At 57.6% G+C, this 16543-nt stretch overlaps 1 protein-coding gene and 2 non-coding genes across 7 annotated transcripts; all 3 read right to left on the bottom strand.

The window, feature by feature from the left end:
• Positions 1-8313: 8313 nt before the first annotated feature.
• On the bottom strand, positions 8314-16543 carry TBRG4 (transforming growth factor beta regulator 4). 5 transcript variants are annotated; one of them, XM_013059666.2, is made up of 11 exons: positions 16469-16543; positions 14883-15370; positions 12569-12892; positions 11896-12067; positions 11460-11617; positions 10833-10952; positions 9926-10070; positions 9418-9663; positions 9186-9297; positions 8979-9093; positions 8314-8561 (listed from the first exon to the last, which is right to left on the bottom strand). In XM_013059666.2, the coding sequence occupies exons 2-11, from the start codon at positions 15306-15308 to the stop codon at positions 8460-8462; spliced, it is 1920 nt and encodes a 639-aa protein (XP_012915120.2). In that variant the 5' UTR covers positions 15309-15370; positions 16469-16543; the 3' UTR covers positions 8314-8459. The 5 variants fall into 5 exon arrangements, with proteins under 5 accessions (XP_012915120.2, XP_044945518.1, XP_044945517.1 ...); XM_045089583.1 differs by lacking the exon at positions 16469-16543 and adding an exon at positions 15859-15986; XM_045089582.1 differs by lacking the exon at positions 16469-16543 and adding an exon at positions 15850-15981.
• On the bottom strand, positions 11716-11850 carry LOC123387118. The gene has a single exon (XR_006601475.1). It is a non-coding gene; the product is annotated as a small nucleolar RNA SNORA5 (small nucleolar RNA).
• LOC123387119 lies at positions 12235-12371 on the bottom strand. The gene has a single exon (XR_006601476.1). It is a non-coding gene; the product is annotated as a small nucleolar RNA SNORA5 (small nucleolar RNA).

The raw sequence follows: 16543 nt of genomic DNA, 5'->3' as shown, positions 1-16543 counted from the left end.
GTCATGATCCCAGGGTGCTGGGATTAGAGCCCTGCGTCAGCCTGCTCAGTGGGGAGCCTGCTTCCCCTTCTCCCCACTGCTTATGCTTTCTCCCTCTCTCTCAAATAAATAAGATGTTTAAAAAGAAGTGTTCAAAGAGTCCACAGGAAAGCAGGATGAGAGAAACGAAAGAACAAGGAACAGAGGCAAACAGGAAGACAACAAAATGGCCAGCTTTGGGCCTTAACACGCACAAACGTGAGTAGGCTAATTGTACAAATTACATGAGACATGGTAACATGTGCGCGCACAGAGTGGGAGGCAAAGACGGGCGGAGGGGACACGAAAGGCCGATGGAAGCATGTGCTGTTTATGGGAAAGTCACTTAGAGTCACGGGGTCGGTGGGCTGGCGGCAGTGGACTCACAGTGTGGCCAGCAGCCCGACGGCAGGCAGCAGCCAAACGAGGGCGCCGCACGGGGCAGCATCTGAGAAGGCAGACCTCTGAGCAGAGGCGTGATGTCGGCAGACTGACAGTGTGTGGAGACACGCTAGAGGCTGGGATCAGTCCCCTAGGAGAACATGACTGTCCCAGATGTGCTCATGGCAACTGTTGGAGCCGCAAAGTACGTGGGGCAGAGGCCAGCGCAGCTGCGGGGAGGCTGCCGCCGCAGGTGTGGCTGTGGACCCCCCTCCGGCCTCCGGACGACCCACTGCGCCGCTGGGCAGCGAGCCAGCCCGGTGCAGGACAGCCACAGCGCACCTGCCACTGTCCCCACGGGCCGCCTGGCCAGTGACGCGGAGTGATCCTGTGTTCTAAGTAGGGGACCTCTCATGAGGAAGCTCACAGCTCAGGTGGAAAACACACCCCGGTGCGTCCAGATCACGGCATTGTGTTCAGACCACGGCAAGATGACAGGAAACCCTGCAAATGCTGGGAAGAAAGCCACACTCCGGCACGTGATCCGGGGGTGAAGGGGGAGGGCCTCGGGGTTTTTAACACAGAACTGACCTGAAGAAGAATGATACAAAACATTGAAGAGTGTGGTCTGCGGTAATGCAGCCGAAGGGATATGTATACGCATCAGAGAGTGGCAAGACCTCAACATCATTGACGTTCCTGCCTCATGGAACTAGGACAAGAAGAGCAAAATAAGACCGAAAGCACCAAAAAGAAGGAAATATTGAAGTCAGGAGTGGAAATCAGTGACAGTGGAAACAGGAAATCAATGAAACAAGATGGTTCTGTGGGGATTTAAGACCGACCGAGCCCTAATGAGGCTGACAACCTGAAGAGGACAGAAGCCCAGTAGCCGAGCGCGCTGGGATCTGAATGCTTAGCTTGGAGGCGGCCTGACCGGGCCACATGGCGCCGGACGCTGGGTGAGACTGTTCCCGGGAGCGCCAGGGTGATGTCTGAAATCCCTGGAGGCAAGAAGCAAATTAAAATCACCAAATTCGAGCAACCGAGTTGAAGGAGATGGTCTGAACAGTGCTGGAACCATGAAAGACACTTAATTTGTCATTTAAGAGCTTACCCGAAGAAAACTCCAGGCCCAGAGTGCATCGGCCACTTCCCCCAAGTATGCAAAGTACAATGTCTGTTTGAAGTGGTCTCTTCCAGAAAGCAGGAGATGAAGGTAGCACATCCGAGCTCATCTCCTGAGGCGAGTTCAAATACTGCACCAAAACCAAGCTAAGATGGTGCCAGAAACAAGCAGCAAACAAGAAGCTACAGACCGTGTTGCCCATGAACTCTGGCACAGAAAATCTCAGTGCCAGACTGGCAGATTGAGTCTGACATTGTATAAAAAGAACTACACGACCGTGACCATGGAATTTATTCCAGGTGTGCGCGGACGGCTCGGCACTTGAAAACCATTTGGTGGAACCCACCATATCTGCAAGCTAAACAAGAAAAATTATGTGGCCGTATTGAGTGACACACAACCCGTCTGACGTAATCCAACAGCCGTTCAGATGGTGAAAAACTTCTTGGCAAGTAAAAATGAGCTCGACTGAGATTATGCAAAAGCTTGGAGCCAACGCCGTGCTCAGTGGCGAGACTGAACGCTCTCTGAGGTGGAGGCAGGAAAAGGGAATCTGTTCCCGCCCGTTTTCGACACGGGACTGCGGGGTCTAACCGCACAGGGAGGCAAGAAAAGGAGTGAGGGCAGCCAGACTTCCAGAATGAAAGCCTGTTTCCCAGTGAAACTGGTGGAAATCATACCACCAACACTCAGGGCTCCTGGAAATGATCTAATGGGAAAATGGACTAAGAAAGAGCTATTCAAGGAAATTGGGGCCAACTTATTTTGTTATTTTTTTAAAGATTTATTTATTTATTTGAGAAAGGGAAAGAGAGTGCGCACATGCACATGGAGGAGGAGCAGGAGAGAAACTCAAGCGCATTCTGCACAGAGTGCAGAGCCTGACTCAGGCTTGGTCCCCTGACCGGAACTGAAACCAAGCATTGGACACGACTGAGCCACTCGGGTGTCCCGTTCAAAGTTTGAAAGAATGCAGAGTCATTGGTATCTGATGCAGCCAAGCCGCTGCCTCCTTCCCTTCTCCCTGCTCACGAAGGTAGAGAATGCACCTGACTGCTGAGCCAAGAACACGGGGCCCCCAGGTTCTCAGCGTTTCCTATCCCATCCTGGCACTTGCTGCTGAGCCTGAGTCCCAGGCAAGTGTGAGTGAGGTGGAGCTCCCTTCCTCTGATTAGCCCCCACTTGTGGAGGGAGACTCTACCCTGGGCCTGGTATGTGAAGTATGTCAGCTCAGGGCCATGGTTCCACTCCAGAAGAGGCTGCTGTCCCCCCTCCACTGAGTGCTCAGCTCCCAGTCTCTTCCCCGAGGAGCCAACTTGCCATGCAATAGCGCCTGGGGAAGTTTGAGTCCGAGGGTTGCTCTCAAGACCGTGGAGGTTATGGTCAAAGGCATCTGGGAGGAGACTCACAGAGCCAGTGAAGCCAGAGCCCAGAGAGCAGGCCAGGGTGACTGTGGGCACAGCCATGTACTTTCCAGAGGAAGGGCACCAGAGGCCGCACACCGCAAGGGAAAAGCGGAAGACTTCACCAAGATAACTTAGCCAGTCCCGCAAACGAGCAAGTAACAGTGAGAAGCCCCAGAGGAGAGAAAGTGTTGGCCCTGAGCCCAGAATTATTACAGTATTTTATTAAAAATGCCCAATTTCCAACAGAAAATTACCAGGCACAAGGAGAGGAAAGTAGGACTATATATACCCCTGTACGGGGAAGAAAGCGGGCAACAGAAACTGCCCAAGAGGATGGCAGGATGACACACCTCACAGAGACTTCGAGGCGCCATGGTACACGTGTGCCTGAGCAAAGAAGTTAAGGGAGGTCAAATGATAAGGTCACATTAAGGGGAGAACATCCAAAACGCAGGGAAATGATGACATTCACTTTAAGGGGTGAACAGAAGATTCGAATGGGCAGGAGAATGATGACATTCACTTTAAGGGGTGAACAGAAGATTCGAATGGGCAGGAGAATGGGTGAACTTGAAGCTGGACAGACCATGCCAGCTGAAGAATGGGGGAGAAGACAAGTGAACAGAGTCTCCGGGAAATGCGGAACACGTTAACGGCCTGGACACCCCCATCGTGGGAACGCCAGGAGGAGAGCGTGCACTTCCACAGAAGGCACGGCTCACACTTCTAAGCTGAATACAAAAACCTCCCAGACATCAGGAAGCCCAATGGACTCCAGGTAGGATATAGGCAGGCAGAGCCACAGCAGGCGTCTGTAAAAATCCTAAAGTCAAGGACAAACTTGACAAGCAGCAGCGACAATCAGGACAGGAACATCAGTTCAGCAAGGCTGCGGGTTCAAGAGCAGTACAGGGAGGTGGACGGTCAGTGCCTCACAGTCAAAGCGACCCCAAGAAGGAGCAAACGTGGAGGTGCCATGCGCCCACACTTTACACTGCACTACAAAGCACATAATCAAAGTGATCCAAACAGTACGGGTCTGGCGGGAAACAGACACGGGTCAGCGGAACTGGAGAGAGTCCAGAAATAAAGCCACACTTAGGGGGTCAACGAACCTGTGAGAAAGAAGAATGTCTGACGGGGATAAGACGGTCTCGCCGACAGACACTGGACAACATGCAGAACGAGACCGGGCACTGCCTTACCCTACACGCAAAAATAAATTAAAAATGGACAAAAGACTACAGTGTGAGACCCGAAGCCATAAACCCCCAGAGGAGAGCACAGGCACGTTCTCTATCAGTCTCGCAATATTCTTTTCGGAGTCTCCTCAGGCAAGGGCAACACGAGACTGCATCAGCCCAGAAAGCTGGTGCACAGGGGGAACGAAACACGAAGGCGGCAGCCTACAGAATGGGAGGGGGACCCGCGAACCACACGACCAAGTGAGGGGCGAATACCCAAAATACATACAGAACATACGCGATAAAACATATAAAATAAAGCATATAACAAAAACCCAACAACAGATACCTTGATTAAAAAACAGGCAGAGGATCTGAATAGGTACTTCTCCAAAGAAGAAAAGCATACGCCAACAGACGCGTGAAAAGATGCTCAGTGTCACTCATCGCCTGGGACACACACATCACAACAGGGAGAGACCACCCTGCCCTGTCAGAATGGCTAGTATCAAAAGAGATATGAGAAGTGTTAGCAAGCGCGTCAAGTTGGGACACTCGTGCACTGTTGATGGGAACATAAATCGATGCAGCCATTTCTTGGAGTGGAGGTTCCTCAAAAAACTACACAATAGGGCACCTGGGGGACTCAGTTGTTAAGTGTTTGCCTGCAGCGCAGGTCAGGATCCCAGGGTTCTGGGATCGAGCCCTGCATTGGGCTCCCTGTTCAGCGGGGAGCCTGTTTCTCCCTCTTCCTCTCCCCCTGCTTCTGTTCCCTCTCTCACTGTGTCTCTGTCAAATAAATAAAATCTTTTTCAAAAAATCCTACAAAATTGTAAAAAATCGAAAACCCCAAACACAAAATGGCAACAGCTTCAAAGAAGGGTGACCAGAGGGAGGGAGGGGCCGTGGGGGTGGTACACAGATGAAGCGGATTAACAGGCACAAACTTCCAGTTAGAAAACATGTAAGTCATGGGTACAATGTACAGCATGGGGAAGACGGTCAACAATGTTCTTGTAACTTCGGTGACAGAGGTAACTAGACTCATGGGGATCCGTGTACAAATAGAGTCACCATGATGTACACCGAAACTAACAGGATATTGTACATGAATTATACTTTGGGTACAGACTCAACTGTATTTTTTTTAAGGTTTTATTTATTTATTTGACAGAGATCTCAAGTAGGCAGAGAGGCAGACAGAGAGAGAGGAGGAAGCAGGCTCCACGCTCAGCAGAGAGCCCGATGCGGGGCTCGATCCCAGGACCCCGGGATCATGACCTGAGCCGAAGGCAGAGGCTTTAACCCACTGAGCCACCCAGGTGCCCCAAGACACAACTGTATTTCTATAAATTTGTAATAAACAATCCAAAATTGAAATAAAGAGAATGTCATTCATAATAACCCCCAAAAGAATAAAGTCCTTAGGAATTAGTTTAGCAAGGGAAGCTCAAAATTTACACTCTAAAAATTAGAAAAACGTTGAAATTAAGGAACGGCTAAATCAATGTGCAAACATCCCATGTTCATGGATCAGAAGGCATAAGGTGGTTCCGAAAGCGCTCCCCAAACTGAGCCGAGGCTCCCTTGCTATTCCTCTCTGAGTCCCAACTACTTCTTTGTAAGAACTGACCGGCTTCTTCTAAAATTCATACACAGCCACAAGGGACCCAGAATAGTCAAAACCACCTTGAAAATGTACCATTAAGTAGGACTCACCCTCTTTAAAATTCCGGTGTGGTTAACGTAGGGTCGTATGAACTGCAGGCGTGGAGTGAGCCAACACTTCCGGTCACTCAGTGCTCACCAAGCACCCCGGCCCCTCGGCTGCCTCCCCCATCCTCCGGGCCACCTCCCCTTGGGTATGCATTTGTGCTCTATAGTTAGGAGTCTGTTTTTTAGTTTGCCTTTTTTCCTTTTTGTTTCATAAATTCCATACACAAGTGAAATCCTATGGTGCCTTTCTTAGTCCACTTAGCGGACTACCTTCCAGCATCATCCACATCATTGCAAATGCCGTTTTCCCTCATGGCTGTAAACAGCCCATTGTTGTGTGTCATGTGTGTACACCCCTCCCTTCCCCTTCACCCATTCATCAGGCAATGCGCACTCGGATCAATTCCGTAATTCGGCTGCTGTCAAAAGCTCTGCTCTAAACCTAGAGGCACGGGTATCCCTTTGAATTTGTGTTTTATCTTTTTTGGGTAAATAGCTGGCAGTGCAATTGCTGGGCTGTAGGGTGGCTCTATTTTTAACTTTTTGAGTTAACTCCATACTGTTGCCTACAGCGGCTACACCAGCCTGAATTCCCACCAACAGTGTATGAGGGTCCCCTCTCTCCACATCCTCGCGGACCCCTATGGTTCCGTGTTAATTTTAGCCATTCTGACAGGTGTGAGGTGGTGTCTCACCTGATGCCGAGTGATGTGGAGCATCTTTTCATGTGTCTGTTGGCCATCTGGATGTCTTCTTAGGAGAAATGTCTGTACATGTCTTCTGCCCATTTTTAAACTGGAAGGTTTTGTGTGTTTGTGTGTGTGTGTTAAGTTCTTTATATACTTTAGATCTTAACCCTTTATTGAATGTGTTATTTGCAAATATCTCCTCCTATTCTGCAGGCTTTTAGTTTTGTTGGCTGTTTTCCTTGCTGTACGGAAGCCTTTTCATGTAGTCCAGGACTCACACTAACTTCAGAACGTTCTACAAAGCAACAATCAAGAGACAAGAGGCTACTGAGAGCCAGAAATAACCCCAGACATCTGTGGCCAATGGAGTTTCAACCAAGGTGCCAAGACTATACAACGAGAAGAAAGCTGTTCTCCTGGTAACAGTGCTGGGACAAGTGGAGAGTCATGTGCAAAAGAACAAAGTGGACACCAAGCACACACCAAATACAAAACGAACCCCAAACAGATGAAAGGTATTAAGAGCACAGTTATAAAATTCTTATTAGAAGATGGGTGTTATTTCATGATCTAGATTCACCAAACAAAGGATTTTCGGATATGACCCCCACAAAGCACATGCAAAAGAAAAAAGATACAGTGACCTTCACAGAAACCTTTCGTTGGTTCAAGGACACCATCAAGGAAGTGAAAACCCACAAAATGGGAGGAAGCATTTGCAAATCCTTCATCCGGTAAGTGACTGGTTTCTAGAACATCCTCTTACAACTCAGGTCACGTAATTAAAAATGAGACGCAGAGCTGAACAGTTATTTCTCCAAAGACGATACAAACGGGAGTAAGGACATACACTGGTCGCTGTGGGAACACCAAGATGGCAGAGGCCTGACGCACATCCCCCCGATGGCCAGAATTTAGTGCTCCCCAGCACGAGCGACAGGGAAGATGCCCCATCTTCTAGAATCCGAGCCATCTAGGACACCACCACATGGCAAGGACACAAAGAACAAAAGGGCTCCTCACTCTGCTGGTGGGAGCGTAGGCCGGCACAGTGCCAGCCGCACTCCTGGGTGTTCATCCGAGAACTGGGGTTTGCACCATCCTCGGGAATGGGGCTGAGCCATCCAACCGCAGGGGCAGGGAAGGGCCAGACCGGAGCACCTGCATGAGTGCTGCCCGGAAGGAACTGGCGCAGATCCCACCCGAGGGCTACGCAGTCAGACTCCTCTATAGAAGCTCTGAGGTCAGGGGAGAAATGGAGAAAACGGGTGGCAGCTAGCAAGAGGGACGTGCAGGTGTAGAGGGCACAGGGGTCCTTGTGCCGATGAGCCGTCCTACTTGGGGACTCCCATCCCTGTCAGTATCTTGGTGGGACACCCGCCAGTGGCACGAGAGGTCGCCACTGAGGAAACTGGGACCACACAGCTACTGCGTCCCTTCTCACGAGCACAAAGGGACTCGTGTGTGTCCCATGGAGGCAGGTGAGCCTGAGCAGCGTACAGGACAGGCTCACATGTCCTCAGGGGGCCGCACGAGGCCCCTCGGAGCTGATCTGCACCTGGCGCTCACCCATGCCAGTCCTTCGCTTTGGCAGGTCTCTTGCCTGGGCCATTGTCGCTACCCCCTCCCACTTACGGAGGGACAGCCACCCCCTGGGCAAACGTGTGCAACAGGCAGCTGTGTGCGTCCCAAGGGGGTCCCTGGGGAAGGCAGAGGTGGGGACAGGCCAGTAGCGCGCAAAACAGGGCAGAGGGCGGTGAAGGCAACAAAACCTGAAATGTCTCCTGCTGTTGAAAGCTGAAATCACAGGTTTATTGCCCGTAAGAAGCAGAAGCTGCAGGCCAGCACGCCCCTCTGGGCAAGCTTGTCCAGTGGCCCTGGCCAGGCCTCGGGAGAGCCTGGCCCCCTGCAAGCACAGTCCATGGCTCGAGATGCGTCACTTGGCCAGCTCCTCTGCCACTGCTTTTCGCATCTTGTCCTTCAGGTAGGCGCCTTTCTGCCACTCGGACTTGAGATCCAGCCACTCGTAGTAGGGGACCTGCGGGGAGGGCATGGCTACCGCGGCTCTGCCCGATGTTCTGCGCCTGCACCCCTAGCCTCCCAAGCCCACAGAGCCGCAGGACTGTGGCTGGCAAGGAGGCCTCACTTCCCTCAGTGCTCAGAGCTACAGCACCCTGACCCCTGGGCCAGGGATCCGGAACGCTGTAGCGCCCCAAAACAGCTTTTTAATTTCTAAAAACCACTGAAGACAGAAAAACATCCAAGACGTAAACGTGACAAAACCGTCCCCCAGCCTGTAAGACCATCTGCTCTCTGCGGCCAGCATGCAGACTGGGTCTATGAGGCTCTGAGTGGCTCCCAGAAGCTGTGGCCTTAACGCCACCTTCAAAGCTTCCCTTTCTTCCGTGTGAAGGGGGACCCCGACGTGGCTGACCCCGGGCCCCACGGTACTCACGTCCACCACCAGGAAGCCAGCGGCCTGCACGTGGCGCCGGGCCAGCGCGAAGCGCCCCAGCAGGTCTCGGCTCCGGCTGCCATAGCTGGAGAACTCCCAGCGCAGGAAGGCCAGCCTGGCAGGGAAGGGCGCGGGGCTCAGGCGGAGTGTGCTCCTGGGGCCCGCGGAGGGAGCAGGGAGACCCAGGGAAGGCGTCTGGCTGCCTACCTCTTGGCTCCGGGGGGCAGCGGCTGGCTCCCAGATGGTGGGGCGAGATGAGGGGCCACAAAGTTCCTGAGGGGCAGGAACTGGCCGTCAGGGTCCAGCAGCACCTCAGCATCTAGGAGGGGCGTGGGTGCACGTGTTGGGGACCGTCCCCGGGGGCGCAGGGCCCTCACCACAGAGGGCTGGAATGAGCAGCAGCCCCGTGGCCGTCAGTAAGGGGGTGTGCGGGGCTCACCCAAGACCCAGCCGTACTGCGTGGGCACCGCGAAGCTGCCCCTGTCGCTGCTCCCCAGCAGCCCCTTCAGCGTGTCCTGCAGCTCCTTCTGCAAGGGGGTCACCTTCCTGTCGAGGGCAGACAGTCCAGGGACCAGGGCCGCAGCCGGCAGACATGGGCCCGCGTACCCAGGGTGCTCCAGCTGTGCGCTAGCGTTCACATGCAGCAGCTTCCTCAAGGTGCCCTGGTCCTTCGGAGACTTGGCCTCTAAGGGAGAAGACAGCGTGAGAAGAGCGGGTGGGCTGAGGGACACGCAGGACAGGCGCGCTGCCCCCACACTGCCCCCTGAACCACAAGCGCTATCAGGGAAGAGGGTCTGGGGGCCCCCCACAGGGAGAGGGCAGAAGAGTGGTGAGTGCCAGGTGAGCTCAGGGGGCCGCCTCTGCCCTGCCCTGGCAGAGGCGCGCAAAAGCAGATGGGCACGTGCGGTGGCCGTGGGCTCGGGAGGAGGGGACGCCCCACCCCTCACCTAGAAACTGGCCGTGCAGTTCAGGGCGCAGCACGGCCCGCAGCTCTGCCTCCCGCGCCTGCCGCAGCACGCACAGGGCCCACACCACGTCCACCTGTAGGGCTGGGTGCAGTCCGGTCAGCTCCGAGTCCAGCTTCTCGTGAACCTGAGCGAGGACAGGGCGGGCAGAGAAAGCGGTTGTGCTCAGCGGCGGCCAGCATCCCGGGCCAGCAGGGCTCAGGGCTCCCGAAGGACTTGGCCACCCTGAGGCCTGAAGAGCTACGGGGACAATCCTGCCCACGCTCCTGGCTAGACTTGGGACAGCCCCGGTCAAGAGTACCAGAAACCCTCCTCGGCACCAGCACAACTTTCAGCTGGAGCTTCCCACAGCTCCTCCCAGCAACAAGGGTCTGTGGTATGAACTCATGTCTCCCGTCACACGGGGAGCAGGCCCCAGGCCGGGAAGGTGTTTCTGGCCTTGAGGGGACTTGAAGACTATGGAAGGGGCTGCAGCTGGCCTGCTAGACCCACAGACACCCAGGGTCAAAGCCGGTGCACATGCAGAACGGCTCACCCTGCGTCGATGCACAGGTGACCCATGCGGCACGCAGCTCTGCCCGCAGCTCACAGCGACGGCAGGGCGTTAAGGAAGCACCAGGATCGGAGACCAGGGATCCCTTGGCCCTGTGCGGCCCGCGAGGGAGCCGGCCGTTGCCTCTGACCCGCAGCTGCTTCTGGGCCACACAGCAGGCGTGGGGGACTACGCGTCTTTTGTCCCCAGGACAATGTGCGTCATGTGGCTCTAGCCTGCTTCCCTCGCATCCCCATGGCCCCCACGCAGAATTCCAGCCTGGAGCTGCTCCCCAGGGGCCCCGTAGCAGCCTGGAGGGAGAGGGGAAGAGAGGGGGCAGGGGCGCACAGACCGTACCAGGCTGAAGAACTGATCCTCCTGTTCCGGACGCTCCGGACGGAAGTTGAGGTGCGCGAAGGCCAGAAGCACATTGCACAGGTGCGGTACCGGGACGGTCTGGGCTCTGTCCAAGACGTGCTGGGCCGGCCAGGCCAGGTGGAGGACAGTGTAAGACAGACCCATCCTTCCCATGGCCCATGACCCCAGCCGACCAGGGCCACCCAGACCTTCCCCGCCAGCAGCTACCATCCCCAGAGGCTGGGATCCCCAGGAGCCGCCCGGCAGCGGCTTTGCAAATGCTGCGGCTGCTCAGCATGGCCTCAAGCAGCTGCTGGCTGCACACACACAGACACGTCTGTCCCCGCTGCTGCCCTGGGAGCTTAAGCGGATTCCAGCCTCGCCACCCGTTCGGCTCCCTGCAACAGCCACTCAAGAACAAACTCCTCCGAAGCTGAGAGAACAGAAAACACTGTCCCCACCCACGACGTCTACTTCCCGAATGACCCAAGGAGAAACCCCCATGAACAACCAGGCAGTGTGTCTGGCCAGCTGTGCCTCCCTGATGCAATGGGCAGGGAACCTGCTCCAGGGGAGTCAGGCCCCCACAGCATCCGAGCCTAAGCCGCAGGGCTCTGCCCGGCTCACCTGGACGAAGGCCTCGAACAGAGGCCCACTGAGCCACTTGAGGAGGGCAAATGACTTGGCGCAGTGGGCCACCTCGCCGGATGTCAGGCCGGGCACGTGGGGCAGCAGGTCAGCAGCCAAGCGCTGGAACACCTGCGTCTGCTGGAAGCCGAGTTTGCCTTCAGGACAGAGAGAGCCCAGGGTTCACCCTCGAGGGTCTACAGACTGCCCTGGGAGCCACCCAGCCATCCCAGCCTCGCCTTGAGTTCTGGGGACGAGGTGTCCGTGACCAAATTTATCCCTGAGGCCCAGCAGAGGGGACCAGGGCCCATGGGTCACTGTGTTTCTGTGGCAGCTTCTTGGGCCAGCGCCAGCCACGGGGTGGGCGGGCACCGAATTTGACACAGCTGCAGCCAGAGCACCCTTCTCCCCGCTGCTCCCAGCCAGAAGAGCTCACCGTAGGCGTATGCCAGGTCCAAGAGGACGCCTTTCGTCAGGAGGAAGGGCTTCTGGACCAAGTGGTAAGAGACGGCTCGCAGCAGGGGCACCGACCGCCGGTTCTGAGCGGCCAGCGTCACCAGCACCTTCCGCAGCTCATCGGGCCCGAACTGTTCCACCAGCTCCAGGCACTGTCAATCACAGCCGCAGAGGTCAGCGGGGCGGCCGAGGCCAGGGCTCCTGCGCGGCGCTGGGCGGCCCCTGTGGGACAGCAACTGGGCCTGAGCTCACTAACCCCAGGCCCTGGCCGGGTAGGGCCTGCCCCAGCTCCCACCCGGGGAACCCCCAGGCCCGGGTGCCCTGTCTGCAGCCAGACTTATCCCCAGGTCCCAGCGTGGGGAGCCTGGGGCCCATGGGCTGCACGGCCTGCTGTAGCAGCCATCTAGGCCAGCGCCCGCTATGACAGCAACGGGGGCTGAATTTGACCTGACTGCGGGGAGGGTGGGGTGGAAAGTGGGGTCTGGGGGTGTGTGGCACAGCACATCATCGGGAAGCGTGAGCCTGGAGTGGGTCCACCCACCGGCCCAGGTCAGGCGCACACAGTGATTTTAGAGAAGACGAAGCATGCTGGGCTCATCAGCATGGCCACAGAGCGTGCCCGTGGCTGTCCTGTGCCCCTGCTTCAGTAGTACCTTGTCCTCCAGGCGGTTCATCAGCGGCTCCGAAAGGGGCCCCGCCTTCGCCATCAGGGCCACCACTGTGCGGCCGTCCTCGATCTCTGCCCAACGCCGCTCCAGGCTCACAAGCAGCTCAGCCAGCAGCTCCTGGGAGCCCTGCTGCTGCATGTAGGTGGTGCTAGACTCCGCCAGGAAGGCCAAGTGCTTATACCGGAGCCTGCGCAGGCGCCAGCGGACCTCCTGCTCCACCGACTGCAGCTCCTTGCAGGCCGTGGGCAGTGCCAGTGTGTAGAGGCTCCGGAGCAGCCTCACGAGGGGCCCGTGCCAGACGGAGGCTATCTGGGCGAGGAGGACACAGGAAGTCACACCCGAGAACACACCTGTGCCCACCTGTCTGGAGCCAGCACAGCTCCCCGCCCACGACCGGAAGGTGGGCACTTCTGGCAGCCCGCCCCGCTCTGCCAACGGTCTGGGTCCCCTGCGAACATGAGCTCTGTGTGAGGAGGAAAACCCCCCAGGCTCCTCCAACACAAATTCCATGGAGGCAGGTGGTTACACAAAGACCCGGCCACGGATCTGTGTAGTGGGTCCGCCGGACGAGTGCCCCATTCACGCGCAGACATGAACCCAGCAAGCTGCCGAGTCCAGCAGTCAGGGGAAAGCCTGCAGGGCTGACTCAGGTTCAAACTGTCCACCTGTTGGCTCCCTGGCTCGCAGTGACGGTAAGCAGTTAGCTGAGGGGAGAGAGCCGCCCCACGGAGCATGTCCAGGTGTGGCACCCTGCTGCCCAACCCTCCCACCAGTCCCTGCTCTCCGAGGCGTGTGGCTGCAAAGCAGCCCTGGTATATGTGGACAAGAGAAGGCCTGGTGACCCCACACCCCCAGGTACCAGGGACGAGGGGCTGGCTGTTCACAAGCTACCACCGCTGCCACCTCAGGGACCCACACCCCGTGAGGCTTCACACCACAACACACGGTGTCCCCAAGCCCTGAGGCAGTGACACCAGCACCTCCCTCCTCCTCGGGGGCTGTTTCTGATAAGGGGGACCCCGCTGATGTTTCCAGTCGTCAGGGATGCGCATGGGCCTCTCTAGCTCAGCTCACGCCCTCGCAGAGGCAGAATGTGGCGGAGGGCCCCCAGGGAGCCAGCATGCAGGGGCTCAGGTGGGGTCCTGCCCATAGCACTGAGCCTCTAACTCAGCCCCACTGGTGGGGCCGCTCCCTTCCCCGGTGAAATGGGACTGCACAGAGGAAGCAGAGTGTAAACAGGGGAGCCAGGGAAGGGCTGCGGAGGCCAGCAAGTAAAAATTTCAGTCTGTATCAGGAAACGTGGTGCGGCATCTGTGTCTCCTGGAAGGCAGGAGAGCTTTTACAAGGAAGCTCGGCCACCACCTGCATTACACTTTGTTCCCTGTTTGCTTTGGCTCATGGGTTTGCTCCGACGTCTGCTCTCGTCTCTTGAAACACACTTCAGTTGTCTGTGTGTGTGTGCAAAACAGTAACTACCAGGACCACAGTTGCAGAACCAGAAGGAGGCTGGTAAGAGGTTACAAGCGACAGCATCAGAGAGAAGTGACCTTCTGCCGTGACCTCAGTGCCATGCACACGTTTCAAGAGACAGAAAGCTCCACACCTCCCTTACCACAGAAGCATTCTGGCATTTTCTCTGCGGGCCTATCTGGCTGTAAAACCAGCCGGCCACGCCCACTGCTTTCCCACAACGTAGTTGGAAACCCCACCCTTAACCTGTGACTCTCCTCGGCCTTGCCTCTGTCACCTGCACACAGAGCTCTGGAGCTCAGTGACCAAAGCAGGGCTTCCCTCCAGCATGGACCGGGGGAAGGACTGTGGGCCAACAAGGCCACCGCCAAGAGCTGGTGTGTCACCCCACCCCTGTGCCACAGACAGGTGCCCTCTGCACTCATGTGTTAAGGATTTGACCAATTGGATGACGGCTGCACCCAGCTCCCTGGGACCCTTCCTCAGCCCCCCGCCCCCCGTATCTCCTCCAGCTTTAGGGGCATGCCCACCGTGAGCCAGACACTGAAGGGCAATTACACAGGTCAGGACAGCCTGCCCAGGACAAAAGCACCCGGGAAATGGAGAACCAGCTTGCTTCCTGCGCATCCATGTCCCGTGTCCCATTTGCTGCTTGGTAGAGAAGGACAGCAAAATTCAGCTAAGGGGACCGTGCGGACAATTAACCAAAGAATGTAACGAACTAGGCAAGCAAAAAGGTTCCCAGTTACAGAAAGCGACTGGCTGCTCTGGACTCCAGTGCCACTGTTTTCTGCCCATTGAACCTTGAGAGAACATTCTAGAAACCCACCTGGCTGTTGACAAGCTGGAGAAGCTGTTGAAAGCGGGCATCCTGCATGAGCGAGGCCTTGTGTTCCGGCTTATCGGAGAGCAGGCGGGAAAGCTGGATGAGCACGAGGGCTGCGTGGTTCTCGTGCAGGCGGTGACCACCACTGAGCAGCTCCAGGAGCTCCTCTGGCTGGGTGGCCTTCTCGATGAGCCGGTCCACCTCCTGCTGCTGCGGCCTGGCGCTGAACACGTGCTCCTTCTCTAGGAGCCCAGACAAGGAACGTGGGAAGTGAGAACTGGGCGAGGTAGCTGAGGAGGTCAGAGTCCTGCGGCCGACCTGGGCAAGTCTTAGTCGACCCACGGGAGCCATGGCAGGAGCCGTGGCAGGGGGAACAAGGGTGGCCTCCCTTAGGAGACATGCACATTGCTTCACCAGGCGGGCAGCCATGGCGGCCTGGGGCTGGGGGCAGGGGCTGGCAGGTAAGACGGCTAGCACGTGGTTCCACAGCCCTGCAGACAACAGAGAGAAAGCAGTGATTCCGGTGAGCTCCCGTTCCCGGACCCGAGAGCAGGACCCACAAAGGGACGGCCACCCTCCCCACCAGCTGGAACCTCTCCTCTCTGCCTGTCCCTGCGTGGGCCGGTGCTTTCTGCAGCAAAAACCTCACAGACTTGGTTTCCGTGAAGGATGTGACTGACCACCGAAGTGCAGGGCACCAGGGCTTGGGCTGTGGAGCGGCTGTTCTGGCAGCGCCTGGAGTCAGCCAGCTCGACAGTCCAGACCCCCGCCTGTCTCAGGCCTCCCGGTGGGGCTGGCCCGGGGCCCCCCTCACTTCCAAGGCCCCGAGAGTTAGAAGAGCTGACTTGGGGAGACGCAAGGGAAGACGTTTTCCATCGGACCGCACCTGGAAAATCCACACCCCACAGCCTCGCCCTTCCGCCCCCACCAGGCCCCGCTGTTCCCCAACGCCACAGACCCAGGAAATCACCCTTCATGCCTCCATGCCCAGGCGAGACGTCAGCTCCTCCCAGGCTCCGTCGCACATCCCGCTGCTGCGGCCTCCAGCCGCTCGGACCGTCTCGCTCGGCGGGGCGATCCCGCGGCCGGCGCACGGCAGGTGCCCGGGCCTCCCCTCCTGCTAAAGCAGAGCGCGCGCTCGACTCCCAGCTGCCCGGAGCCTGGCCCCAGGCCGCACGCCTCCCTCGCTCGCCGGCGCACTGCAGCTGCGATGCCTCGGGTCTCACCACCGCACAGCCCAGACTCCGGAGGGCAAGCGCCCGAAAGCGACGTCCCGCACCCCCGGCGCCCGCCGGCGGGGACGCCCCCCACGGAGGACAGCCCCGCGGCCTGGGGACGGAGCTGAGGTCCGGAGGCCCCGCTGGGGTCGGACGAACACCAGCCCCGAAGCCCGGCCGTCGGGGGCAGACAGAACACCCGCAGCCGGACCCGCCGGCCGCCACGCGGCATGGCGGCGGAAGAGCGCGCACGCACGGGCCGGCCGGTTCCCCGCCTCCAGCCGCAGGACCCCGACCCCCCGCATCCCGGTGCGCCCTCCAGCCCTCAGAACCCACGCCCAGAATCTTCCTCCCCACCCGCGCCAGACGTACGCAGCAGCCGCGGGAGCCGCCGCTGACCTCCATGTGCCCCCGCACCGTCCTCCGCTCACGCCGCGCGGCGCGCTC

The sequence above is a fragment of the Mustela putorius genome, unplaced genomic scaffold (assembly GCF_011764305.1).
Source record: "Mustela putorius furo isolate JIRA1106 unplaced genomic scaffold, ASM1176430v1.1 tig00003845_pilon_pilon_pilon, whole genome shotgun sequence".
Lineage (NCBI taxonomy): Eukaryota > Metazoa > Chordata > Mammalia > Carnivora > Mustelidae > Mustela > Mustela putorius.
Note: the sequence above shows the minus strand (reverse complement) of the source record. Positions and strands in the feature narration are given on the sequence as shown.